The following is a 27,119-nucleotide window of genomic DNA, read 5'->3' as shown; positions in this document are numbered from 1 at the left end:
CCTGGAAAATTCCATGGACAGAGCCGCCTAATGGGCTACAGTCCATGGGGTTGCACAGAGTCAGACACAAATGAGCACACATGCATGGGTTGCCAAAGCACTGTTTATTGCTGGCTAGGGCATGGGTAGATAGGGGTCTGGGGGGCCCGAGGGTCCACTTTCCGAGCCCTACAGCCCCACTGATGAAGAGAGCCCAGGGGCAAGTGACTCTCCTGGAAGTCGTCCCGTCTTAGCACTGCTGGGCCCTGGTACTTGAAGGTAAATTCATCCTTGTTTAGGGTTGAGAAGAAGCGCTGTTGACCCAGTGGGGGCTCCAAGTGGCTATACTTGCACTGTGGAGTCAGGGTGGGGGAGCCTGGCAGGGCAGCCTGGAGCGTGGCTGGCCCACCCAGGCCACCCTGGGAACATAAAAGTGTGGGGAGAGACTCAGCCGGGTTTGGCCCATGACTGGGTCCTGGAGAGGTGGGTAAAAGGTTGGAGTGACACAGGAGCTGGATGAGAAGCTGAAGAGACACCAGTGCAGACCCCTGGAGAGGCCCCATGGCCTTGTTGACTTTAGGTGCTTCTAAGCTCACCCTCAGCTTGGAATGTAACTGTGGCTCACCACAGTTGCCCCTGAACTGACCTTGATGGGCCCCTGAGCCTTGGATGACCCTAGAGTGACCCTGAGCAGTGAAGTGAAAGTGCTAGTCACTCATTCGTGTCTGACTCTTTGTGACCCCATGGACTGTAACCCACCAGGCTCCTCTGTCCATGGAATTCTCCAGGCAAGAATACTGGAGTGGGTTGCCATGCCCTCCTCCAGGGGATCTTCCCGACCCAGGAATCCAACCCATGCCTCCTGCCTTGCGGGCAGATTCTTTACCATCTGAGTCACCAGAGAATCCCGACCGTGAGCAGATGTGAGACTAATTTTGATCTGAGAGGTTACCTGGTTAAGGAGATACCCTCTCCTCCTCCCTCACCCGCTGTAGCAGCTCCTCTGTCACAGCGGCTGGAGCTATTCCATGTGGCTTCAGCATCTTCTGGTTCATGGTTAAAAAATCTAGGTCTGGAGATTTGGGTGGGGTGGCTGAGCTGAGGGTCTGAGGGAGGAAAGGCAGAGCCCAGGGGGAAAGGACACGGGAGACTAAGGATGCAACAAGGTTTCAAGGGCGACACCTGGGTTCCCGCTGAAGTTGTCAGGGGAGGAGGATGCGTTAGGAGGCAGGGAGGGTAAGGGGGGGCGCGGGGGGGCGTGGGGGGCCGTGGTGGGGGCGGACTGAGGTGGCCAGGGGCGGGGCAAGGGCAGAAGATCCGGGGTGAGGGGCTGGTGGGGGGACAGGAAGAGTGGACTAGCTGGTCAAGGGGCGGAGCCAGAGTGTTGCAGAGGAGGAGGAGGGCTAAGAGTCTTGAGAGGGTGGATATGGAGAGCAGAGGAGCCATACCAGAGGGGCGGAGTCATGCAGGGATGGAGGGGGTTGTTGAGAGTCACGATGACGAGAGCATGGGGTTGTTCAGGGTCAGAGCTGGGAATCTTGGCCCAGGGCATGAGATCTATCCCTTCAGGAGGCGGAGCCAGAGGCAGGCAGTGGGCGAGGTGGGATTGGCCGGGGGCGGGACCACAGAGGTAGCAGGGGTAGGGCGGGGCTTCCCAAGATGGGTGGGGCCTCGCTCACCCCCGGTGCCCTCTGGCAGGTTGCTGCGCTGCAGGTGGAGGTTGGGCGCTTTTGGCGGCTTTGGCATCCCAAAGGGTAAGTAGTCCGTGCCCATGGAGGTCTGGAAGAACTGTCCGAGCAGCGACGGCTCCCCTAGGGTTATGTGACTCTGCAATGTCTCATGAGGCACGTGGCGGCTGGCTGGCTCGCTCTTTCGCAGGGGCTGTAAGGACCACAGTGCATCTGGGAAGCTCCCCTCGTCATGGATGTCCCAAGGCCGGGGATGAAGCTCAAAAGCGGGAGCTGTGTGATCTTGGACGGCTCACACTTTCTCTGGGTCCCACGTGATGGCGCTGGGAATTGGTACTGTTATTTCAGTTTACAGACAACCACTGAGGTATGAAGTGGTTAAGTGGCTCGCCCTACATCCCACAAATAGAGCCAGGAGATCCCTGTACACATGTCCAGCTCCCTCCCACCTCAGGGCCTTTGCACTTGCTATTATTCACTTTGGGAAATAGAGGAAAGCCCGTTTCCCTGACTCGCCCTGCAGCCTTTCGCCTTCCTGCTGACCTGACGGTAGAAGAAGTGTGTGGAGGTGGTGAGGCTCCCCGGACCGGGACACCCATTTCCTTCCAGGATGTGTGACTCAGGAGTCTGGTTGTGGTGAAGAAGGAAAGGTTCTGCCAGTGGCAGAGTAAGTCCTGAGCAACCCTGGGTGGCTGCTGTGGGAGTGAAGGGGCAGGGCAGGCAGCCGGATCTCACCTGGCTCCCGGGCATAGAAGTGTTCCCCCTTGGTGGTCCTGTCGTGGAAGAGGCCATCCCCAGGACGGATGTTCACACAGTGGATGTGGGCTGAGGCCTGGGCCTTGTCATACCTGCAGGTAAGGGGATGGGAAGCAGGAGGTGGATCCATCTGATCTGGGCCCTTACAACTCCCAGGAAAAGGGAGGGAGGGACAAGCTCCCCAATAGCCAAGCTGTGGGGTGCTAATTGTGAGTGATCTGGCACAATAGTGGGCCTTGCCTGTGGGTGATGGAGACTTCAAGGGCACAGTGTTGGCCCTAGAGACTTAGGTGACCCACCCCACGTCACCCTGTCTTGGTAGAAAAGGCCATGGTTCCTTTGTACCTGTCCGGGGGCAGATCCGGAGGCCCGTAGGCTTGTTTCTGCTCCGTGCACATGGGCCTGTAGCCAATCTTGAAGTCTCCCAGTTCTATGCTGGAGGAGGCCTGTGGGTGGACAGGAGTGGGGAGGGCAAGACCACCCAGCCCCCATCGCTGCTCCTCCCCTTGACCCCCCACCTGCAACACCGGCCCAGTCTCAATTTACCCTCTTACACGGCAAGGCAGGTGGGCCTGGCAGGGCCTGGAAGTGCCTCTGGTAGGAGGTGCTGTCATCCTGTCTCTTGTGTTCCCACTGGAGGGGACTGGGCCCACCTGAGGATGAGCAAGAGGAGAGAGAATGGGATCAATTCTTGGCAGCTTCAGGACCACTGGGATTCTATTCCTCACCTGGGAAGGGCAGGTGGGCAGTCCAGACTAGCTTAGCCAGAGGCCTATCTGGAAAACATCAAAAATAATAAGAAGTAGGAACTTTCAAGGGCTTCCCTGGTGGTTCAGTGGTAGAGGGTCCACCTGCAATGCAGGAGGCGCAGGTGAAGCAGGTTGGATCTCTGGGCTGATCCCCTGAAGAAGCACTCCAGTATTCTTGCCTGGAGATTGCCATGGGGAGAGGAGCCTGGCGGGCTACAGTCCATGGGGTGACGCCCAATGCAGGGGGCCTGGGTTCGTTTGATCTCTGGTCAGGGAACTAGACCCCACATGCCACAATGAAGATCAAAGATCCCGAGGGCCAAAACTAAGACCCAGTACAGCTATATATATTTAAAATGACAACAAGGGAGTTCCCTGATGGCCTAGTGGTTAGGATTCCAGGTTGTCACTGCTGTGACCCAGGTTCAGTCTCTGGTTGGGAGCTGAGATTGCACAAGCTATATGTTCCTCTGAGTCACAGAATTGGAAAAATCATACAAATGACAGCGACCCTCTGTTGCTATCTGGCAGGCACGTCCAGCACTCGGGGCTCTTTTGGCTTCACCAGTAACTATAAAACTGGTTGTTGCACCCACTTTGCAGATGAGTAAACTGAGGCTGGAAGAGGTTGTCTCCCTCAGAGTCACACAACTACTGAGGTGGCAGGGCTGGGTGGTAGAGGTGGAGGACACTTAGCAGATTTGTTTAACCCCAAACCAGCTTCATGACTCTGCCCACTTCAAAGCACCCTGGAGAGCTTAGGGAGATGTGCCCATTCTGTGGATGCAGAAACTGAGGCTCAAGGAGGTTCCAGGGTTTCTCAGCCTCTGCGCTGTTGACATTTGACGTGAAAGTGTTAATTGCTCCGTTGTGTTCCACTCTTTGCGACTCCATGGACAGTAGCCCTCCAGACTCTTCTGTCCATAGGGTTTTCAGGCAAGAATGCAGGAGTAGGTTGCAATTCCCTTCTCTAGGGTATATTTCTGACCCAGGGATCGAACCCGGGTCTTCTGGATTGGCAGGCAGATTCTTAACCAACTGAGCCACCAGGGAAGCCAACATCTGGATAATTATTTACTGTGGGGAGCTCCCCTATGCGTGGTAAGATGTTTAGTAGCATCCCTGGCTTCCATCAACTCCCTGACAGTAGTATTCTCTCCTTCCCGTCGTAAAGACAAAAAGACGATCATCAGACACTGCCAGGTGTCCACTGGGGGCGAGGAGCAGAATCCCTGTTCACCGCGAGAATAAGTGTGTCGGTGAAATTGCCTAGGGCGCCGCGGCCCGCACTCACAGAGGCGGCAGGCAGGCTCGCGGGGCTTCAGGCAAAGGTCGTGGAGCTGGAAGAACTCCCGGTACGTGGTGGGCGGGATGCGCAGCTTGGCTCGGTCGCCCGACGGCAGCGAGTCGCGGTCGAAGATGAGTCGCGCCCCGCGGATCTGTTCGCGAGCGCGCTCCGGCGGCTCTGGCCAGCCGTAGTCGCCGCGCGCGGTGGAGAGGCCGGTGCGTGCGCGCGCTTCCGCGTGCACGTGCAGGTAACTGGCTTGCATGGCGAGTGTGCGCTCCCGCGCCAGTTCCCGCTCCTGCTCCCTCAACAGCATAGGTGGAGGGGGCTCATAGGCGCAGCGCGTCTCCGACAGGCGCTCCTGGCCCGCCCAGCGCACATCCTTTTGGAAGAGGGATGCGCAGGGCGGCGGCGGGCACAGCGGCCCACGGATAGCGCTCGAGTAGGCGGGAAAGTCCCGGTGCGATGTGGACTGCTTGGCGTCCGCGTGCAGCCGCGGGTCCGGCCCCAGCGCGAAGTGCGAGGCCTTGAGGAAGTCCAGCCGGGACACTGGGCACGGCAGGAGGGCGCCCGCGGCCATAGCGGGGGGAGGTGCCACCTGCGAGGAGGCGGAGACAGGAATGAGCGGGTCCCACGGTGGGCTCGGGGTTGGAGACGTCGTAAGTAACAGGTTTAAGGATTTTACTGGCGGTCCAGTGGTCAGGACTCCTAGCTTTCACTTCCAGGGACCAGGGTTCAACCCTGATCCAGGAACTGAGATCCCACAAGCCCTGTGGTGCGGCCCTCACCCCTGCCTAAAAGAAACAGGTGTAGCCCTGTTTGCCTGCCCGCAGGGAAAGTAGAGATAGAAATAATCACTTATTTGGCATTTAGAGTGTGCCAGGCACGGTTCTAGAGGGGTTCATCAACAGACCTGGAGCCCTACCTTTGTGGAGATGGTGACGGGAACATACAATAATGAGTACATGTAATCACATCAACTGCAGAGTAAGTTACAAGGTGGTTAAGTGCCTTGCAGGGGAAAAGTCACATGGCGTAAAGGATAGGGTTTGGGCTAGAAGCCTTGTTGTTTTAAATAGTCAGGAAAGGCATTCCTTGGTGGTGCAGTGGATAAGAATCCACCTGCCATTGCAGGAAACATGGGTTCGATCCCTGGTCTGGGGAGATTCCATATGCTGCAGATCAGTTAAGCCTGTGGGAGCCACAACTACCAAAGCCCACACTCTAGGGGCCCATGCACCACAAGAGAAGCCAGGGCACTGAGAAACACACACAATGAAGAGTAGCTCCCTGCTTGCCACAGTTAGAGAAAGCCCATGTACAGCAACGAGGAACCAGTGCAGTTATAAATAAATAAATAAATTTTAAAATAGTCAGAGAGGCATCACTAAGATGATAGTTGAGCAAAGACCTGGAAAGAGGGGCAGTGGGGCATTTGGGTATTGGGGGGGGGCGAGGTAAAAGAAATAGAGGAAAACAACAGAATGGGAAAGACTAGCGATCTCTTCAAGAAAATTAGAGATACCAAGGGAACATTTCATGCAAAGATGGGCTCGATAAAGGACAGAAATGGTATGGACCTAACAGAAACAGAAGATATTAAGAAGAGATGGCAAGAATACATAGAAGAACTGTACAAAAAAGATCTTTACCACCCAGATAATCATGATGGTGTGATCACTGACCTAGAGCCAGACATCCTGGAATGTGAAGTCAAGTGGGCCTTAGAAAGCATCACTACGAACAAAGCTAGTGGAGGTGATGGAATTCCAGTTGAGCTCTTTCAAATCCTGAAAGATGATGCTGTGAAAGTGCTGCACTCAATATACCAGCACATTTGGAAAACTCAGCAGTGGCCACAGGACTGGAAAACGTCAGTTTTCATTCCAATCCCAAAGAAAGGCAATGCCAAAGAATGCTCAAACTACTGCACAATTGCACTCATTTCACACGCTAGTAAAGTAATGCTCAAAATTCTCCAAGGGAGGCTTTAACAGTATGTGAACCGTAAACTTCTTGATGTTCAAGCTGGTTTTAGAAAAGGCAGAGGAACCAGAGATCAAATTGCCAACATCCGCTGGATCCTCAAAAAAGCAAGAGAGTTCCAGAAAAACATCTACTTCTGTTTTATTGACTGCCAAAGCCTTTGACTATGTGGATCACAATAAAGTGTGGAAAATTCTGAAAGAGATGGGAATACCAGACCACCTGACCTGCCTCTTGAGAAATCTATATGCAGGTCAGGAAGCAACAGTTAGAACTGGACATGGAACAACAGACTGGTTCCAAATAGGAAAAGGAGTACGTCAAGGCTGTATATTGTCACCCTGCTTATTTAACTTATATGCAGAGTACACCATGAGAAACGCTGGGCTGGAAGAAGCACAAGCTGGAATCAAGATTGCCGGGAGAAATATCAATAACCTCAGATATGCAGATGACACCACCCTTATGGCAGAAAGTGAAGAGGAACTAAAAAGCCTCTTGATGAAAGTGAAAGTGGAGAGTGAAAAAGTTGGCTTAAAGTTCAACATTCAGAAAACGAAGATCATGGCATGTGGTCCCATCACTTCATGGGAAATAGATGGGGAAACAGTGGAAACAGTGTCAGACTTTATGTTTTGGGGCTCCAAAATCACTGCAGATGGTGATTGCAGCCATGAAATTAAAAGACGCTTACTCCTTGAAAGGAAAGTTATGACCAACCTAGACAGCATATTCAAAAGCAGAGACATTACTTTGCCAACAAAGGTCCGTCTAGTCAAGGCTATGGTTTTTCCTGTGGTCATGTATGGATGTGAGAGTTGGACTGTGAAGAAAGCTGAGTGCCGAAGAATTGATGCTTTAGAACTGTGGTGTTGGAGAAGACTCTTGAGAGTCCCTTGGACTGCAAGGAGATCCAACCAGTCCATTCTGAAGGAGATCAGCCCTGGGTGTTCTTTGGAAGGAATGATGCTAAAGCTGAAACTCCAGTATTTTGGCCACTTCATGCGAAGAGTTGACTCACTGGAAAAGACTCTGATGCTGGGAGGGTTGGGGGCAGGAGGAGAAGGGGACGACAGAGGATGAGATGGCTGGATGGCATCACTGACTCGATGGACGTGAGTCTGGGTGAACTCCGGGAGTTGGTGATGGACAGGGAGGCCTGGTGTGCTGCGATTCATGGGGTCATAAAGAGTCGAACACAACTGAGCGACTGAACTGAACTGAACTGAACTGAATAACATCTGGGCAGAAGAAACAGCAGGTACAAAGGCCCTGCGCCTGCTGCAGAGACATAGGAAGAGCTGCAGAATTAACCACTGCATTTGAGAGTTTGCTACTGGAACCCACTCTCTTCACTGTCAGTCAGTTGTGAAGACCATGGCCCTCCCCTCCTTCATGCCTGGGAACCCACTTCTGTCTCTTCCAAGCTCTGGCCACTGTCCCATCTCTGCCATACCACTCTCCTCACTGGTCTTCCTGCCCTCAGCAGTTTTCCCAGGCCCTGACTGTTCTTTCTGTCTTCCAGCTGTCTGCGTTTTACACACCTCTTACTCATTTCTCTGACCTTTAGCTCCAGACTCTCAGCACCCCACTTAGACTTTCTGGCTTTTGCTCAGAGCTGTCTCTCTCACCTGTCTCTGCCCCTCAGATCCTTGGATACCACCAACACCCCTGGCTCACTCAGCATCACCTCCTTCAGGAAGCCCTCCCAGACTGCTTCAGCCCACAACTATTGGTTCACATCAATCTCTTCAGAAAACACACATGAAGTGTGTGTGTGTGTGTGTGTGTGTGTGTGTTTTCTGATCATTTTACCACCTAAAATAGTTGAAGATCGAGAAGCTTTCAAATAGTTTGTGGGAAAATCTGACGACTGAAATGACTAGCCGGGTCACCTTGGAATAATTAACTGGGCTCCTGTGAGCTTCATTTTGTTTCCTGATCAGGGTTGAAGAGAGTGCACCTACCTCGAGGTGGGGCATGGGAGCTAGTGAGTCTTAGAAGACACACTTGGCATGGGCATGACCCTCAAGACTCCCTCAGTCCCTGGTCTCCCAGAGGATGCTCAGATGTTCCATCTGGGCATTTATCCAAGTGTGGTCTGGCCCTGCGCATTGTGACCCAATAAGCTGCCTGGGACGATGCTGTCACAAGGGTCCCCCAGCAACTCTGGGGGCAACTGGGAGGAAAATCAGGAGCAAGAACAGAGGATCCTGCCCTCTGAGAGCTCGAGGGAGCCTGGCCTGTGACTTGACTTCTCAAAGACTCAGTTTTGTCATCTGGAAAATGGGGCTAGAGATGGCAGCCACTTCAGTGGGGGAAGATTTGATGCCAGAGGCCACCTGATTGTATTATCACCATTTCCCCAGGTTTTATTTCTCATCAGCTTTCTAACACTTGTCTGCACAGGATGGGCCAAACTCTCTGAGTCACCATATCTCTTAATGCCACTCCAGGGCTCATAGACGTCCAGTGTAGCCTTAAAGACATCTGTGCTTCTCACCTTCAGCCCCAAGACCACCAGGAACACACATGTACTTGAACCACACAGGGCTTGTTATTTGCAGCAATGGGTACAATGCATGCCATGGATCTGGGCTTTGTCTTCAGTGCTTCCAGGGAAGTTTCAATATGTGGGGACTTTTCTGTGTGTTGGATGCTTTTACTGGTTGGAAATTGGACTTTCTATTTATTTATTTACTGGCTGTGCAGCATGGCATATGGGATCTTAGTTCCCAGTTTGTTGTTCAGTCGCTCAGTCGTGTCTGACTCTTTGCAACCCCATGGACTGCAGCACACCAGGCTTCCCTGTCCTTTACCATCTCCCAGAGTTTGTTCAAACTCATGTCCATTTAGTCAATGGTGCCATCCAACCATCTCATCCTCTGTCGCCCCCTTTTCCTCCTGCCCTTAATCTTTCCCAGCATCAGACCAGCAATTAAACCCATGCTCCCTGCATTGGGAGCACAGTGTCTTAACCACTGGATTGCCAGGGAAGTCCTATTGACTTCTTTTTCTTTTTTAATGTCCGGACAAATATAAATAATATATTCAAAAAACCCCTCGGAATGGGGTGGGGAATGGGAAATTGATGTTTCATGTGGACAGAGTTTCAGTTTGGGGAGAAGAAAAAGTTCTGGAGGTGGACGGTGGGGATGGTTATACAACAGACTGAGTGCACTTAATGCCACTGAACACGTAAAGATGATTAAAATGGTCAGTTTGAAGTATATTTTACCACAATACAAAAAAAAATTAAAGGAAAAAGCAATTTCTTAAAAAAAAAACAACAGATGAAATAAAAATGTAAGGGCGGTGACTCTTTCACGCTGCCCCAGATCACCTACTGAATGACAGCTTCCTTCCATCCTTTCCTTTTTCTTTCTTCCCCCCTCCCTTTTCTCCAGCCCCCTTCCTTCCTCACTCCTTCTCTCTTCCAATATAGTTGACATCTAGCGTGTGAATTGAAGGCGTATAACATAGCAGTTTTTGATGCATTTCTTTGGCACCATGGTTATTCCCGTAGCCTTAGCCCACACCTGTTTGGCATCACCTCACTATCATTTCTTCTAGAGTCTGCAACAACTAACATCTGGTGTATGGTTGGGTTTTATGTTTATAATACAGTTTTGTGTGCCTGTGTGTTGTGTATGTATGGTCTGTCATCTCTGTACTTTGAATTCAAGCTCCAGGACTTATATACAGAATGAATTCCTTTTCACTAAATGTAAGCAAAGTGTTGTTTTGCCCACCGGGGTGAGGTTCCATCACTTGGTCCCCACCCCAGGGTCCTGCTGAGGGCTCTGGTCCAGCCGTGTGTGCGTGCTCAGTCGCTCAGTTGTGTCTGTCTCTTTGCGACCCCATGAACTGTAGCCCACCAGGCTCCTCTGTCCATGGGATTTCCCAGGCAAGAATACTGGAGTGGGTTGCCATTTCCTCCTTCAGTTTATCTTCCTGACTCAGGAGCCAACCTGCATCTCCTGCATTGGCAGATGGATTCTTTACAGCTGAGCCACTGGGGAAGCCCATGTTGATCCAAAAATATATTTTCTCTGCCTTCCTGGGAAAGGAGGATGCAGGAGTGGGTAGGTTCTGTATGCGGTCTTAAAGCAAGGGGGAGAAGTAACGCTCTTATGGAGGAACTGAATAATCTTGATCACAAAGTCTAAGGAATGAAGCAACTTGAAAGCAGTGATTGGGGACTTCCCTGGTCGTCCAGTGGTTAAGAGTCTGCCTTCCAAAGCAGGGGATGCAGTTTCAATCTCTGGTCAGGGAACTAAGATCCCACATGCTGCAAGGCACCTAAGCCTGCATTCCACAATGAAAGATCCTGAGTGCAGGATCTAAAACCCAAGGCAACCAAATAAATAATAAAATAGTTTTTTAAAGAAAAAAAAGTGGCAGTTGGCAAAGACTCAGAGTCCTTCAGATTAGCCAGGACACATCTGGTTGCTGTAATGATTTAGACAGTGTTCGTGTTTTGTCTGTGTTCAGACAGCATGATGGAGCGGGCTTGTTTTGTCTTGTTCCACCATGGTCACAGAGTGGCCTTGCCTGATGTAGGCATCCTGTGAAATTATCTGTGTCCAGCAGGAGAACACCAGCGCCCGACTGCGAGTGAGCTCCAGGCCAGCTCCTAGCAACCACAAGGCCAGGCGCGAATGCCACGCCAGCTCCTGTCGCTTTCCCAAAGGTCAAGCTGAGCCCTAACCAGATGGTGATGGACGCTGGGAGGGCTGGGCTGCCTGCCAGGCTCATTGCTGTCTCTTTGGTGCCTAGAACAGGGCTCGGCACACAGTAGGCGTCAAAAAAATGTGGTGTGCTGTTACAAGGACCATGGGGACAGTACAGGCTCAGGAGAAGGGATCCGGCCACTCTGCAGCCCAAGGTCTCCTTCCCTTTGTAGGCCTTGGGCTTGGCTTTGATTTTTCCTGCAGTGTGTATGTATGTGTGTGTGTGTGTGTGTGTGTGTTTAAATATTTATATATTTGCCTGCTCTGGGTCTTAGCTGTAGGATCTTTGATCTTCGCTGAGGCATGTGGGATTTTTTTTTTTAGTTGCAGCGTGTCAGGGGCTTCCCAGGTGGTGCTAGTGGTAAAGAACCCTCTTGCCAATGCAGGAGAAATAAGAGATGTGGGTTCAATCCCTGGGTCAGGAAGATCCCCTGGAGGAAGGCGTGGCAACCTGCTCCTGTATTCTTGCCTGGAGAATCCCGTGGACAGAGGAGCCTGGCGGGCTACCGTCCATGGGGTCTCAAAGAATTGTACATGACTGAGTGACTGAGCATGCACACACAGGTTAAGAAGCAACATAGGGACTTCTCTGTTGGTGCAGTGGCTAAAACTCCATGCTGTCAATGAAGGGGACTCTGGTTTGATTCCTGGTCAGAGAACTAGGTCCCACCTGCTGCAACTAAAAATCCTGCATCCTGCAGTGAAGATTGAAGATCCCACGTGTCACAACTAACACCTGGCGCAGCCATATTAAAGAAAGAAAAAGAAGAGGTAACATACGCAGTCATGTTAAGTACTGTTACAAGCTAAAAAGAAAAATAAGGTAGCAAGAAAAGTGGGCAGGAAGTGCCTGCTACTGCTGCTGCTAAGTCACGTCAGTCATGTCTGACTCTGTGCGACCCCATAGACGGAAGCCCATCAGGCTCCCCCGTCCCTGGGATTCTCCAGGCAAGAACACTGGAGTGGGTTGCCATTTCCTTCTCCAATACATGAAAGTGAAAAGTGAAAGTGAAGTTGCTCAGTCGTGTCCGACTTTTATCGACCCCATGGACTGCAGCCTACCAGGCTCCTCCATCCATGGGATTTTCCAGGCAAGAGTACTGGAGTGGGGTGCCATTGCCTTCTCCGAGGAAGTGCCTAGGGGTATGTGTGTGTGGTCCCAGAGGAGAATGACATTTGAGTATATCTGAAAAGGAAGTGTGGGAGGGAGCCAGATGAGTATCTGGAAGGAGAGCCTTCCAGGCAGAGCCAACAGCATGTGCAAAAGTCCTGAGGTTGGTGTGGGCTGGAACTTCAAGGAACAGGACAAAGGCAACATGGTTGGATATGAGTGAATCAGGCTGGATGAGTAATATGTGTCTAAATCAAGAGGAAATGTATTTGTTTCTTAAAAAAGGAAACCAGTCAGCGTCATTAGTGATGGAAAACAAAACCACAGTGAGATACCACTTCAGAGTCAGCAGGAGATGAGCTCTTGGGTGTCTCCTTACTGGTAAGCCAGCTTATCTTTCCTTGAGCCTTATTTATTATTTTAGCCTTGGGAAAAATAGGAGAGCAGATGCAATCTTGCACAGGAGGAATGTATGTAGAGGAATTTCCTGAATTGACTAAGAAGAGGACAAAGAAAGCTGATGAACTATGAGAAGAGAATGGAGGTGAGAGGATTAGGTGGTATAATGTGTGTACATTAGTCTGGACGGATCCCAAGCTGGCATGACAATATTTTTGCATGTTGGGTTAAATAAAATGTATTATTAAAATGAATAGTCCAAGTGTTGGCAAGAATGTGGAGAAATTGGAACCCTTGTGCATTGTGGGTGGGAATGTAAAATGGTGCAGCCATTCTGAAAAATGGTCTAGTGGTTCCTCATCAAGTCTAACATGGAGACTTCCCTGGTAGTCCAGTGGCTAAGACTCTGCATTCCCAATGCAGGGGGCCCAAGTTCGATCCTTTGTCAGGGAACTATATCTCACATGCTGCAACTAAGAGTTTGCATGCCACAACTAAGACCTGGCACAGCCAAATAAATATTTTTTTAAAAAGTCAAACATAGTAGAATGGCCCAGCAATTCTACTCGTAGGCAGGAACTGAAAGCAGGGACTAGAACAAGTACACATACACCATTTTCACAGCAGCACTATTCACAAGAGTCAAAAGGTCGAAATGAGGCTTCTCTGGAGGTCCAGTGTTTAGGAAACCGCCTGCCAATGCCAAGGACATGAGTTCGATCCCTGGTCCAGGACGATTCCGAAGGGCAACACGCTCAGGGGCAACCAAGACCATGAGCCACAACTACCGAGCGGCGTGCTACAGTTCTAAAGCCCGCTCACCCTAGAACTGGTGCTCTGAAACAGAGGCCACTGCAATGAGGAGCCCTCGCACTGCAACTAGAGAGTAGCCCCTGCTTGTTGCAACTAGACAAAGGCCTCGAGCAGCAACAAAGACCCAGTGTAGCAAAAAAACAAACAAAAAGAGGTAGAAACAACCCAAGTGTCCACCCACCAATGAGCAGATAAAAATATGATGTAGCCAGAGCATGGAATATTATTCAGCCATGAAAGGAATTAAGTACTATTGAGACATGCACAATGTGGAGAACTTAAAAAACAGGGTCAGTGAAAGAAGCCAGACACAAATGTTCACATGTTACATGATTCTATGCATAAGAAATGTCCAGAATAGGTAAATCAGTAGACACAGACAGTAGATGGTGGTTGCTAGAGACTGGGGGAGGAGGAATAGTGTGACTGCATGAAAGAGTGACAAGGTTTCTTTTGAGGGTGATGAAAACATTTGAAAACTATCAAGGTGGGATGTCTGTATGACACATGAATGTACTAAATACCACAGAATTGTACATTTTTAAATGGTGAACTTTTTGCTATATGAGTGAGGCTAAAAGTTGCTCAGTCGTGTCTGACTCTTTGCAACCCCACAGACTATACAGTCTGTGGAATTCTCCAGGCCAGAATACTGGAGAGGGTAGCTATTCCCTTCTCTAGGGCATCTTCCCAACCCAGGGATCGAAGCCAGGTCTCCCGCATTGCAGGTGGATTCTTCACCAGTTGAGCCACAGGGGAAGCCCAAGAATACTGGAGTGGGTATGCATTTGGAAATTAAATGCCCAATTTTAAATGATGGGTGAATCTAAGAAGCCATAACAAGGAAAATTAGAAAATATTTGTGATAGAATAAAAATGAAAAGAGAATTTACCAGAATTTGTTGCATGCAGCTGAAGCTGCTCAATGGAACTAAATATAATGTGGAATCTTGAATAAGGTATGAAAACAAATGCACACTAACACACAATTTTGTGAAATTTGAACAAAATTAATCATAGTGTATCACATGTTAATTCCCTGTGCTTTGATTTTTTTACAACATAGTATTTTTTTATATTCTCAGAATTGGATTAGAGGTTTCAAGCCGCTTTCAAAAAAATTTTTTAAATCACTGAGATAATAAACTTTCTAGACTTTTAGCAGTAGTAGTAGATGCCAAAATACATGGAACTATATCAAAGTTTTGAATATAAAATAGAAATCTAGCATTCTATTCATACTAAGTCAAACAAAAAATAGTGTCTTTGATTTTTTTTTTTCCCGGCTAGTCCATGCAGATGGCACAAAATTCAAAGACTACAAAACAGTACAAAGGTGAACATTTAATCTCCCAGTGATGACTAATGGCTGGCCATCTGGCTCCACAAGGATTGAGTCATTGGCCACTGCAGTCACTGACCTTTAACACCCCCTGAAAAGAGTTCCACGTGGAGGATCAGAAACGAGCCGCTCTCTGCTCTGGGAAAACTGACAGGACAGGCCTTCAGATAGTGAAGATGTTTTCAGGAAAAAAATTTCTGAGTCTGGATTCTTGTCCATCTTCCCACACTTAGAAAAGCACTAAAATCATTAACTGCAGTATTTGCTCTTTGTGACCAGAAACAACTTTCCACTGGGATGCGTGATTACACATAATCTCCAAAATCACACACGTGCAGACCTTCCACTCAACTCTTCCTGAGACCTCTTGGGTTATAGCCGCTCTCAGCAAACCCCACAATAAAACAAAAACTCACAGCTCTCATGGTGTGCGTTTTTATTTCAGTCAACATCAGCCACCCAGTTATCCTCTGGGGATATTCCAGTTTATCAGATTCTTGTCTAATCTTCTAGACTGGTTCCATGCATTTCTTTTCTTTTCTTTTCTTTTTTTTTAAGGAGACTAGTTTATTTATGCACGCGTGCAGGAACTTGGGCTTCCCAGGTAGCTCAGTGGTAAAGAATCCGCCTCCCAATGCAAGAGATGCAGGAGATGCGGGTTTGACCCCTGTGTTGGGAAGATCCCCTGGAAGAGGGCATGGCAACCCACTCCAGTATTCTTGCCAGGAAAATCCCACGGAGAGAGGAGCCTGGCGGGCTTAAGTCCATGGGGTCTGCAGAGTCGGACGACTGAGCACGCAGGCACGCGGAAACACGGATGGAACTCGCGCCCCCTGTAGTCCAAGCAGAGCGTCCCAACCACTAGGCTACCAGGGAATTCCCCAAAGTTTCCTTGACTTTTTAAAACTGCCTTACAGGACATAACAGCAAACCATGCTCTCTAAAGACAAGCCGACAATGCAGAAAGGGTGAAGCAGAAAAATTAGAAAACTTTCTTCTTGGACCACAGCAAACAGGTTGGTGCTTTTGCTTGGAATCTTTATGTGTGTAACTGGTTAACTTTGAAAACATGGGTAGCGAGCTCAGACCGTCCATCTAGGTGCACAGGGCCGGGAGAAACCACAAGTAGAAGTCCCAAAACTGCAAACTGCTCTGCTCCCAGAAGCAGACAAAGGGCCGAGTCCCGGACAAAGGGTCGTGCCAGCGCCTGCGCAGAAAGCTCCCAGGAACGCACCCCACTACGCCAGGCCCGCCCCCTGACGCGACGAACTGACATCACTGTGTCGTCACGGTGGAGTCGCTATGGTGGCCCTGAACGATCTGGCGTCGGCGCTGGAGTCTTATAGGGGTCGCGATCGCCTGGTGAGGCTGGGGTGGAGAGAGGCCAGAGGTCCTGGAGTCCGGCCAAAACCCAGACACTGGGACATTGAGGCCAGAGAGGGAGCGGGGTCACTCAAGATTCCCCCCAGGACAGCTGCTCTGTCCCCTAGCGGTGGACATGTAGGTTCTTCCCGCCACCCCAAACGACTGGACATTTACAGTACCAGCCAGATCCTCACGTTTTTACGTTTGAATCCAGCCTGACCACTGAAGTTGGTCCCAGACAATGTTGTATAAGGATTTGGGATGTGGCAGGGCTCCCTTTAAGGCTGGACATTTGGGTTCTGACTAAATCCCCTGGAGTTGGGCACTTAGGTTGCTCTGGCCAGTTTGGCCTGGCCAGACATTCCCATGCCAAACAAACCCATGTTGGGACATTTAGGATCAGACTAACCCACTGTAGTTAGTTCCTCGGTTGTCAAAATCTAATATGGGGATATAAGATTTTGCACTGCTTTCCCTGTGGCTGGATGTTTGGGTTCTGACCTTCCGCTCGACTCAGATTGGGCATATAGATTGTTCCTTCCAGGCCGCTGAGGTCGGACTCTGAGCTTGTCCCAATCAATCTCTTACAGGTAGGCATTCCAGTTGTACCAGGGAATGTACCAGTGGCTGGGCATTTAGGTTCTAGGCAAATCCTCTCTGATTGAGTATTCAGGTTCTAAATCCCCTGGAGAAGGAAATGGCATCCCACTCCAGTATTGTTGCCTGGGAAATCCCATGGACAGAGGAGTCTGGTGGGCTACAGTCCATGGGTTTGCAAAAGAGTCGGAGATGACTTGGCGACTAAACAACAACAAAAAAGCTGGATTTAAAATGCAGTGTTTTTGCCATTACAAAGATACGAAAAGGCATTACAAGTAAAAATAATATATAAAACAACAGGAAAAAGCAACTTGTGAAAAGCAGATGAAATAAAGATGTAAGGGTGGGGAAGCAGACCCTGTTCACCATGCTCCAAATCACCCACTGATTCCGGAATCACCACTGGGCTCCTTCTCACTAAAGTAATGCAAACAAATTATCCTTTTGTTCACTGGGTTGAGGCCTGCTCACCTTCCTAAGTCACAACCCAGCCACGGACTTTGGTCTAGCCAGGTAGATGCAAATAGCCTTCCTGCTTGCTGGGAAAAAGGATCCAGGAGGTAAGATATAGGGGTTTCTTTTTCTCGTCCCCATTATGTGTCTCCAAAGACTGTGCCACTCAGTGACATGAGCCAGCATGCCCTGAGTCTCCATAGTGCCTTTTCTTTTAAAAATTGATTTTTATTGGAGTATATGGTTGCTTTACAATGTTGTGTTAGTTTCTTCCATACAGCAGAATGAATCAGCCATCCATATACATATATCTCCTCCATCTGGGACTTCCTTCTCATTCAGGTCACCATTCAGGAACTGACTAGAGTTCCCTGAGCTATGCAGTAGGTTCTCATTAGTTATCTGTTTTGGGCTTCCCTAGTGGCTCAGATGGTAAAGAATCTGTAATGTGGGAGATTGAGATTCAATCCCTAGGTTGGGAAGATCCTGTGCAGAAGGGAATGGCATTCCACTCCAGTATTCTTGCCTGGAGAATCCTCATGGACAGAGGAGCCTGGCAGGCTGCAGTCCATGGGGTCTCGAAGAGTCGGACATGACTGAGCGACTAACACACCCAGTTGTCTGTTTTACACATAGTATCAATAGTGTATACCTGTCAATCCAGTCTCCCAGAGCCTTTTGCACAATGATGTCGTGTGTCTCCATGTATCCCACCTACAAGTACCTTTCAACTTTCTGTTGGGAGTTTGATTGAGAGTCCTCCTCCTGTTTGATCCCCCGAGGCCCGAGGCCAGGTCAGGGGTGATCGGCTCAGTCCTACTGACTGCTTCTGGTTTCCCGCAGATCCGAACACTGGGTTACTGCTGCCAGCTGGTGGGCGGGGTCCTGGTGGAACAATGTCCTGCCAGGTCAGAAGTGGGGACGCGCCTGTTGGCACTGTCCTCCCAGCTCAGCCACTGCAGGATCGTCCTGAGACTCTTTGATGATGCGGCCATGTTTGTCTACACTAAGCAGTACGGCCTGGGGGCAGAGGTAACGGGGGTGCGTGGGGCTCCAGGGAAGGGGTGCAGACCCTGGGAAGTTGGCATCTTATGGACTGGCCTTTACAAAGGCAACAATATGGGCAGTTTATTATTTTTTTCAATTTTACTTTTTTTTTGGGACAATCAGACGTTCTTGTTTCAATTTCAGTTAAACAAATTAGCTCAGTCCCAAAGACTATGTAATTAAGAAGTCTTCTTCCTGACCCTTCGGTCACCAGTTTTCCTCCTCGGAGGCAGCCACTGCTCTCAGCTTCTTGTGTTTCCTTCATGAGACTTCCTGCACCTGTGCTTTGCTTACGTCAATAGTTACATGACATTTACATTCTTCTGCCACTTGCTTTTTTCATGGAACAGTGCAACTTGGAGGTCATTCCATATCAGTCCAAAATAAGCTCCTTCTGGGAATTCCCTGGTGGTCCAGCAGTTAGGACTCAGCACTTTCACTGCCGCAGAAGAGTGCGCCCTCAGTCGTGTCTAACTCTGCGACCCCCATGGACTGTAGCCCTCCAGGCTTCTCTGTCCGTGGGATTCTCTGGGCAAGAATACTGGAGTGGGTTGCCATTTCCTCCTACAGGGGATCTTCCCGGCCTAGGGATCTAACCCGCATCTTTTGCGTCTCCTGCATTGGTAGGCAGATTCTTTACCACTGCGCCACCTTCACTGCAGAGGGCCTGAGTATAATCCTCGTTTGGGGAACTAACATCCCCTCAAGCCATGTGCCTTGGCAAAAAAACAAAAACCAAAAGAAGCTCCTTCCTTCTTTAGGGCCTCAGGGTGCACATGTATGGCCGGATGGTGACTTACTGAACTGGTCCCCTGTTGGACACGTAGATTATTTATAAGATCTTGCAGATACAACAGAACCTCATCATGTCACCAGTGGGTCTAGAGTGATGCTCCTCACCTGGGGAGGGGGCAGCAGGGAATGTGATCTTGCTTTCCCAGGGGATGGGCTGAGTTACGCCCCCTTCCTGCGCTGCCCTGCCCTTCCCCTGACCCTCTGGGGGTCTCCTCCCAGACTCACTTGCTCAGATGCACCCCCCCATCCCGCCCCAGTGCCCATGGCCTGATTATCCCCAATCTCAAGGGTATGCCTGGGCCTTCCTCCTGTGTTGACACCCATCTCTCCAGCTTCTTTGATGAGGGCATGTTCCCTGCACTGTCCCCCCAACCATCTCCTCTGTGAAGACTGCCCTGAGTCCCTAGGTGAGGGGGAGGGGGCTCTCTGCATCTCGTATATCCCTTAGCCAGAATAAGAATCCTCTATGGTTGAGTGCCCTCTGCTCCTGCCTCTTCCCCAGCATAGGGCCCCAGGTCTTGCAGCTTCTCAGAAAACACCGGTGGAGTGAGCCCCATCCTCACAGAGGGGTGAAGTGTGCTGGGACACCCCAGAAGGTCCCAGATGGGATGGGGGAGCTGGAGTGGGGTTCAGCACCCAGAGGGAGGCAGGACCACAGCCGGCTACCAGGAAGGAGAGGGCTAGACAGGGAAGACAGAGAAGAGGGGAAGGGCACGGCAGGCAGCGAGGATGACACGGTTACAGGCAAGGAAGTGAAGGACTCGGCCAGGGACCGGGCCAACTTGGAGGCCTGAAGGGGGCCTGGCCCTGGGGGCTGGGGCCCAGGGAAGAGGCTCCTACAGTCTCAACCAGCCTTGCCTTGCCGGGTGCTCACCCCTGTCTGATCTGGGGGAGGTGACCCAAGCCTTGTAGTGAGCATTGTGCCTGCTTAAAGCTGGCACCGGGTGTGTGGCAACCCAGCAGGCCAGCCAGCCGCTCTGCCTGGAGAGGGTTCTCTGTGGGGCTCCCTCCCCTGCCCGCCTCAGGGTCCTGAGCCTGAGACCCATACCCAGGAACTAGGAATGCCCTGATGCAGGGCATCCCAGGTTGTCCTCCACAGGAATCATCCGGGAACTTAAAAAAATTACTGGTGCCAGGGCCCACCTCAGCCTTGGTGAGGCAGAAGCCCTGGGGCTGGGGGCTGAGTGGGGGTTTGGAAGCTCCCCAGGCATCCCCTGAGGTGTCCCAGGTGGTGCAGTGGTAAAGAATCTTCCTGCCAATGCAGGAGACTCAGGAGACATCTGTTTGATCCCTGGGTCAGGAGGGGCCCCTTGAGAAGGAAATGGCAACCCAGTGCAGTATTCTTGCCCGGGAAATCCCATAGACTGAGGAGCCTGTTGGGCTACGTCCATGGGGTCGCAAAGAGGACACGACTGAAGCAGCTTGCACACACATGCAGGGATCCCACAGTGCAGTGGAGTTGAGACCAGCCGCTCTACTGGGCAGAGGTGACCACACTGAGAAATCAGGCCTTTCCCCCACAGTGCCAGCCATGAGCCAACCTACCTGGCCTGGACCTTGCCCTGTGACTGCCCCCTGGTACGGCCCGAGCCCCTGAAATGGACAGTGGGTGGGTCCTGCTGTGGGTCCAACCCACCACAGGCCCAGCCCCCACTCTTCCATTCCTGCAGGAGGAAGATGTGTTTGTCCGCTGTGTGTCCGTCCTGAGCAACCTGGCCGACCAGCTCTACTACCCCTGTGAACATGTCGCCTGGGCCGCCGATGCCAAAATCCTCCACGTGGACTCTGCCCGGTGGTGGACACTGAGCACCACCCTCTGGGGCCTCTCCCTGCTCCTGGGGGTTGCTAGGTAAGCAGCGTTGCTGCCCATCAGGAGACTGGAAGGGAGCCCCTGACATCACCTGGGCGGGTGGGCAGGTGGACTGGGGGACTGGGGGGCTGGGGGTCGGGGGTGGGACTGTCTTGGCCTCTCCTGCCTTTCCCCCTCTTGTCATCCCTCACTGTGTCCATCCCCTGCAGCTGCTGAAATGGATTCCCACAAACTTGGCAGCTCTCCATTCAGTTGCTCAGTCATGTCCGACTCTGGCAGCTTTAAGCAACACAAATTGATCATCTTAACAGTTTTGGAGGTTAGAAGTCCAAAATGGCTCTCAGTGGGCTAACATCCAAGCGTGGGCAGGCCTGCGTTCCTCCTAGGGGCTCCTAGGGAGTCTGTTTTCGGCCTTCCCAGCTTCTAGTGTGCATGTGTGTGTGCTAAGTCACTTCAGTTGTGTCCAACTCTGTGCGACTCTATGGACTGTAGCCCGCCAGGCTCCTCTGTCCATGGCATTCTCCACGAAAGAAGCCTGGGTTGCTGTGCCCTGCTTCCTCCAGGGGATCGTCCTGACCCAGGGATCAAACCTGCATCTCTTCCATCTGCATTGGCAGGCGGGTTCTTTTACCACTGGCACCACCTGGGAAGCCCTCCAGCGACTAGAGGCGCCCGCATTCCTCGGCTCGCAGCCCCTCCCTCCATCTTTGAAACATGTCCGTCACTCCAGCTTCTGCGTCTCTTGTCTCAACTCCTTCTCTGACTCTGAGCCTCCTCCTCCCTCCTTTGACGACCCCTGTGATGACACCCACCCTCCCAGATCATCTCTGATGTCCACACCCTTAACTCAATTCCATCTGCAAATTCCTTTTTGAAAAAATTTATTCATTTATTTTTGGCTGTGCTGGGTCTTTGTTGCTGTGCTCGGGCTTTCTCTAGTTGTGGCGAGCAGAGGCTCCTTGTTGTTGTGGTGTGCCGGCTTCTCTTCTGAGGTGCGGTGGCTTCTCTTGTTGCAGAGCCTGGGCTCTAGGTATGAGAGCTTGAGTAGTTGTGGTGCATGGGCTTAGCTGCTCTGAGGCATGTGGGATCATCCCAGACCAGGGATCGAACCTGTGTCTCATGCATTGCCAGGTGGTCTCTTATCCGCTGCACCACCAGGGAAGGCCTGCAAAGTCGTTTTTGCTGTGGAAGGGAACAGATGTCATAAGCCTGGGGATTAGGATGTGGGAATCTCTGGGGGCGGGGGGCCCATGACTATGCCTACCAGACCCAGGAAGAAGAAAATAACTTGGGGCGCATGGACAGAAGTGGCTGGTGTGGCTGCCTTTCCCTGGGTCCCCGGGTCCTGTTTGCATTGTCATCAGCAAACCTCAGACCGAGCAGCCAGGAGTTTCCAGACTGGCTCCATGCTTCCACAAACCATAAGGTCTCTAAAACTTTAATGGTTTCTTCCCCTCTGCCAATTTGCTGAATGGGTTTGTTCAGAGCCCCCTGGCCCAGAAAGCATGGGCAAAGCAGGACCTCCAGTGCCCCTGTTTCCTGGAGGCAAAGGTCTCTTAGATCCCTGAAGGGATGTGGGGCAGCCCCTGACCTCAAGGTTTGGGGGCCAGTGCCCTCATCTGCTGTCCCTTGTCCCTGGGCATACACTGATGTCCAGTAGTCCTTGTCTCCCCCTCACGCTAGTGATATGTTTACTGTAGACGGTCTGGAAAGTGAGCAGACCCCAAAGTGGAAGATTCAGTTCAGTTTAGTTCAGTTTAGTCACCCAGTCGTGTCTGACTGTTTGCGACCCCATGAACTGCAGCACGCCAGGCCTCCCTGTCCATCACCAACTCCCAGAGTTCACCCAAACCCATGTCCATTGAGTCGGTGATGCCATCCAACCATTTCATCCTCTGTCGTCCCCTTCTCCTCCTGCCCTCAATCCCTTCCAGCATCAGGGTCTTTTCAAATGAATCAGCTCTTCGCATCAGGTGGCCAAAGTACTGGAGTTTCAGCTTCAACATCAGTCCTTCCAATGAACACCTAGGACTGATCTCCTTTAGGATGGACTGGTTGGATCTCCTTGCATTCCAAGGGGCTCTCAAGAGTCTTCTCCAACACCACAGCTCAAAAGCATCAATTCTTTGGTGCTCAGCTTTCTTCACAGTCCAACTCTCACATCCATACATGACCACTGGAAAAACCATAGCCTTAACTAGACGGACCTTTGTTGACAAAGATTCAAGTCATCCACTATCCAACCCAGAGACCCTCTCTCTCTATACTTTGGTGATTTTCCCCAGTCTTTGATTTAAAAAACAAAACTTTGTGTGTGTGTGTGTGTGAGTTTAGTTGCTTTAAAATGTTGTATTAGTGTCTGCTGTATCGCAAAGTGAAATCAGCTGTATGTATACATGGACCCCCTCTGTTTTGGATTTCCTTCCCATTTAGGCTGCCACAGAGCAGTGCGTTCCTTAGCTATACAGTAGGTTCTCATTAGTTATCTACTTTATACACAGTAGTGGGCTTCCTAGGTGGCTCAGTGGTAAGGAATCCACCTGCCAAGAAGGAGATGCGGGTTTGATCCCTGGGTCGGGAAGATCCCCTGGAGGAGAGAATGGCAACCCACTCCAGTATTCTTGCCTGGAGAATTCCATGGACAGAGGAGCCTGGCGGGCTACAGTCCACGGGGTCGCAAAGAGTGGGACACGACCGAGCGACTAAGCAGCAGCAGCAGCAGCACACATGTGTCAGTCCCAACAGCCTTTGTTTCGGATGCCGTGCTGACACATTTTCACTTGTTTCTGCTCTCCTGGTTCAAGGATGCGGCTCCGTTTCGACGTCAGCTCCCCTCACAGTCTCGGCGGCTGTTATGGAGCTGGCCCTGTCTTTCCATCAGCATTGCCCCCACCCAGTGTGCTCAGGGTGCCCAGGCTGGGCTCCGGGTGCTCTGAGGCCACAGCCTCTTCTGAGGCTGCCCTGTGACCTGCGGCCCCGAGAGACTTCCCGTTCCTGCTTTCAGGGCTGCCTTGTTTCCCTTAATTTTTTTTCTTTTAAATAGACTATTTTTTAGAACAGTTTTAGGTTCACAGCAAAACTGAACCGGAAGCAGAGTTTTCCCACGTACCCGCCACACACATTCAGACTTCCCCACCATCCACATGGCACCACGGCCCGACATTTGTTAGTCCATGAACCGACGTTGACATGGCATAATCACCCCACGTCCATGGTTTACATCAGGGTTCACACTCTGTGTTGCACTTTGAGTTTGGACAAACGTATAACATGTATCCACCACTGAAGTATTTCCACTGCCCTAAAAATCCTATTTTTAGGGTGAATATGCTCTGCTTGTTCTTCCATTCATGTTATTTTGTATTAAATACCTTTTAGGGTGCTTTTTGGAGAAGGCGATGGCACCCCACTCCAGTACTCTTGTCTGGAAAATCCCATGGATGGAGGAGCCTGGTGGGCTGCAGTCCATGGGGTCGCAAAGAGTCAGACACGACTGAGCGACTTCACTTTCACTTTTCACTTTCATGCATTGGAGAAGAAATGGCAACCCACTCCAGTGTTCTTGCCTGGAGAATCCCAGAGACGGGGGAGCCTGGTGGGCTGCCATCTGTGGGGTCACACAGAGTCAGACACGACTGAAGCGACTTAGCAGCAGCAGCAGCAGCAGGGTGCTTTTTATCTATGTAAAATTTCACTTATTTATGGCTGCACTGGGTCTTCGTTGCTGTGCGGGGGCTGCTCTCTAGCTGCAGTGGTCGGGCCTCTCACTGCAGCGGCTTCTCTTGTGGAGAAAGGGCTTTAGGTGCTAGAAAGGCTTCAGTGGTTGCAGCATGTGGGCTCAGTAGTTGGCTCATGGGCTGGGCTGCCCCTCAGCACGTGCAGTCTTCCCGAACAGGAATTGAACCCAAGTCCCCTGCATTGGCAGGCAGAGTCTTAACCACTGGACCAGCAGGGAAGTCCTCCATTCATTTTAGAGCAGCTAGTTTTCCCATTGTTTCTCTGTATTTGGTGTGAGCAAGGGTATGGGGGCTGGGGAGCATTTGGTGTGTGCTCATCATGACTCAATGGACACAGGCTTGAGCAAACTCCAGGAGCTGTTGAAGGACAGAAAAGCCTGGTGGGCTGCAGTCCATGGGCTCACAAAGAGTCGGACACGACTGAGTGACTGAACAACAACATGACCAGGGGTCCCTAAGACCCCAGGGTGCTGGAGAGTCACCTGCCCCAGGCTGCAGGGAGCAAAGGCTGGAGGGAGCACTGGAGGATGCCCATCTAGTGGCTGCTTCCCCAACCTGCAGATCCAGCCCTGGGGACCCAGAAGGTTGTCTAGACTGCCTTCAGACAGGTCCAGCCAGTGTCCAGGGTGTGTCTGTGTAGGAAGGGAGTGGACAGGCTTTGCACCCATCCGGACCCCATTTACCTGGTGACCCCCTACCCAGCTGCTCCCACCCCATCCTGTGTGGTGTTGCAGGTCTCTGTGGATCGTCGTGAAGCTGAGACACAGGCTGAGGAACCCCCCGGAAGCCTTCACCAGGTACGTCATCCACGGTTCCCCTAGAAGACTTCTTCCGGCAAGCTGGGGTCCCCAGCGGATCTGCCCAGTCAAGGAGGTGCTCAGAGTCACTGCCCTACCCCATGCATGCAGGCTCTGCTGGGTGGGGGTGGGGGGCTGATGTGTGCCAGGTACCGGGGCATCGCTGCGGCCCTTGGGGGATGGAAGCCCTTTTACAGATGGGGAAACTGAGGCTAGCTGGGGGCCCCTAGGCAGGAAGTGGCAGAGCTGGGACTCCAGGGCTGAGCCTTCACGGCTGGGCTGGATGGGAGGATGTCTGGGAGGATGATCCAAGGTGGATCCTGAGGACCAAGGTCAGTCACTGTCTCATCCTGGGAAAGAATGCAGGGTAAAGCAGGTGCCCAGCGCAGGCCTAGAAGCTGCTCACCCCTCCCCTTCCTGCCTCCCTCCCGCCCGCGGACCTGAGACTCTGGTTCCCACTGTGGGCTCCCTCTGGCGGATGTGACGGTCGCAGCCTGCCGGTCCTCCGCCCTCCCCAGCACTCCTTGCCCTTTGCTCCCACAGCCGGCTGACCCGGGGCAAGCGGAGGACCGTGGAGACCCAGATCTGCTCGGAGGTACTGACCCTCCTGAGCAACCTGGCGGACCTGGCCAACGCAGTGCACTGGCTGCCCCCGGGCGTCCTGTGGGCCGGCCGCTTCCCCCAGTGGCTGGTAGGCCTCCTGGGCACCCTCTCGTCACTCCTCAGCGTGTACCAGGCAGTCCAAGCAGGTGGCCAGGCCAACTCCACCCCCTGACGGATAGGGGCGCCAGACCCCAACAAGGACCCTTCCCATGGAGCGTGATTGCCCAGGACGGGCGGGTCTCTAATCCAGATCACGGCCAGGTGCCAGTAGGAAGGTGCGGCTAGAGGACACACCAGAGCAGTCTAGGGTACCAGCCCCCAGAGGGGTGGGCTTGGGCGGCTGAGGTCCCCCAGGTGCCGCCTTAGTAGGGGTGGAGCAGGAAGACCCCAAAGACTCAACTTGCAAGAGGAACCAGCCCCTGGCAGGCCTTAGTCCTGTGTGCAATAAAGGCAAGCAGGGCAGCTGGGTTGGGCCTGAGGACTGTGAAGTGTGGATTAATTAAATGAGGTGGTGATGGTGCCAGGCCAGGTGTGAGCTGATTCCTAAGCCCCGTGTCTCCGTCTGCTTATTCTCACGCCCTCTCTCTCCAGCGGTCGGGGGCGCCCCCTGGGTCTAATAGGGTTCAGCCTCCTGTGGGCTGGAGCTGCAGCGGGAAGCACCACCTCCCAGCCCACCTTCCCCTCTGATGCTACAAACGCAGCCTGTTGACCCCAAGAGGCTCAGCCACAGAGGGCGGTCCTTCCTTCCCAACCCGCGGGCTTGGGCACCGTGGATGCTGCCTCCTCTGCCAGGCCCTGCCCGGGTCTCAAGCTCCCAGGCATCACGGGGTGCCTGTCGTGGCTGAAGCATCTCACAGCCACGGTGTGGACTCAGGGCTGACGTGGTCCATTCGGGGCCAGTCTGAGCATTTCGAGGGCTCTGAGCATCATCACTGGAGATGCCTGAGGCTCCCAGCTTGTGAAAGCACGGCGGGCGAGAAGGGACCAGTTTGTTTCCAGTCTGGGGTTGTAGAGGCCACGTGCATGTGCGGCCTCAGGTGACATTGGTAGGTGGTGGGCGGCCCACGCCTG

General features: G+C 51.9%; 2 protein-coding genes and 1 non-coding gene across 6 annotated transcripts; 2 read left to right on the top strand and 1 right to left on the bottom strand.

Annotated features, from left to right (window-relative positions):
- Window positions 1-104: 104 nt before the first annotated feature.
- Window positions 105-5,037, bottom strand: SAXO5 (stabilizer of axonemal microtubules 5). 2 transcript variants are annotated; one of them, XM_055545423.1, is made up of 8 exons: window positions 4,467-5,037; window positions 2,970-3,076; window positions 2,769-2,869; window positions 2,403-2,515; window positions 2,211-2,320; window positions 1,659-1,860; window positions 966-1,051; window positions 105-332 (listed from the first exon to the last, which is right to left on the bottom strand). In XM_055545423.1, exons 1-8 carry the CDS (start codon window positions 5,035-5,037, stop codon window positions 105-107), a joined length of 1,518 nt encoding a protein of 505 aa, XP_055401398.1. The 2 variants fall into 2 exon arrangements, 1 of the variants encoding a protein (XP_055401398.1); XR_008701943.1 differs by lacking the exons at window positions 1,659-1,860; window positions 2,211-2,320; window positions 2,403-2,515; ... (1 more) ...; window positions 2,970-3,076; window positions 4,467-5,037 and adding an exon at window positions 1,428-1,472 and having other exon boundaries at window positions 199-332; window positions 932-1,051.
- Window positions 5,038-13,066: 8,029 nt separating this feature from the next.
- Window positions 13,067-13,139, top strand: TRNAG-CCC (transfer RNA glycine (anticodon CCC)). Its single transcript has one exon. It is a non-coding gene; the product is annotated as a tRNA-Gly (tRNA).
- A 2,852-nt stretch (window positions 13,140-15,991) lies between these two features.
- On the top strand, window positions 15,992-26,574 carry PEX11G (peroxisomal biogenesis factor 11 gamma). Of its 3 annotated transcripts, XM_055545437.1 has the most exons (6): window positions 15,994-16,203; window positions 16,751-16,796; window positions 18,103-18,291; window positions 20,772-20,950; window positions 25,383-25,445; window positions 25,989-26,574. In XM_055545437.1, the coding sequence occupies exons 3-6, from the start codon at window positions 18,253-18,255 to the stop codon at window positions 26,218-26,220; spliced, it is 513 nt and encodes a 170-aa protein (XP_055401412.1). In that variant the 5' UTR covers window positions 15,994-16,203; window positions 16,751-16,796; window positions 18,103-18,252; the 3' UTR covers window positions 26,221-26,574. The 3 variants fall into 3 exon arrangements, with proteins under 3 accessions (XP_055401409.1, XP_055401412.1, XP_055401411.1); XM_055545434.1 differs by lacking the exon at window positions 16,751-16,796 and having other exon boundaries at window positions 15,992-16,203; XM_055545436.1 differs by lacking the exon at window positions 15,994-16,203 and having other exon boundaries at window positions 16,223-17,366.
- Window positions 26,575-27,119: the final 545 nt, after the last annotated feature.

This window comes from Bubalus kerabau, chromosome 1, assembly GCF_029407905.1.
Source record: "Bubalus kerabau isolate K-KA32 ecotype Philippines breed swamp buffalo chromosome 1, PCC_UOA_SB_1v2, whole genome shotgun sequence".
NCBI lineage: Eukaryota > Metazoa > Chordata > Mammalia > Artiodactyla > Bovidae > Bubalus > Bubalus kerabau.
The sequence above is the reverse complement of the archived record's forward strand: the minus strand, read 5'-3'. Positions and strand labels throughout refer to the sequence as shown.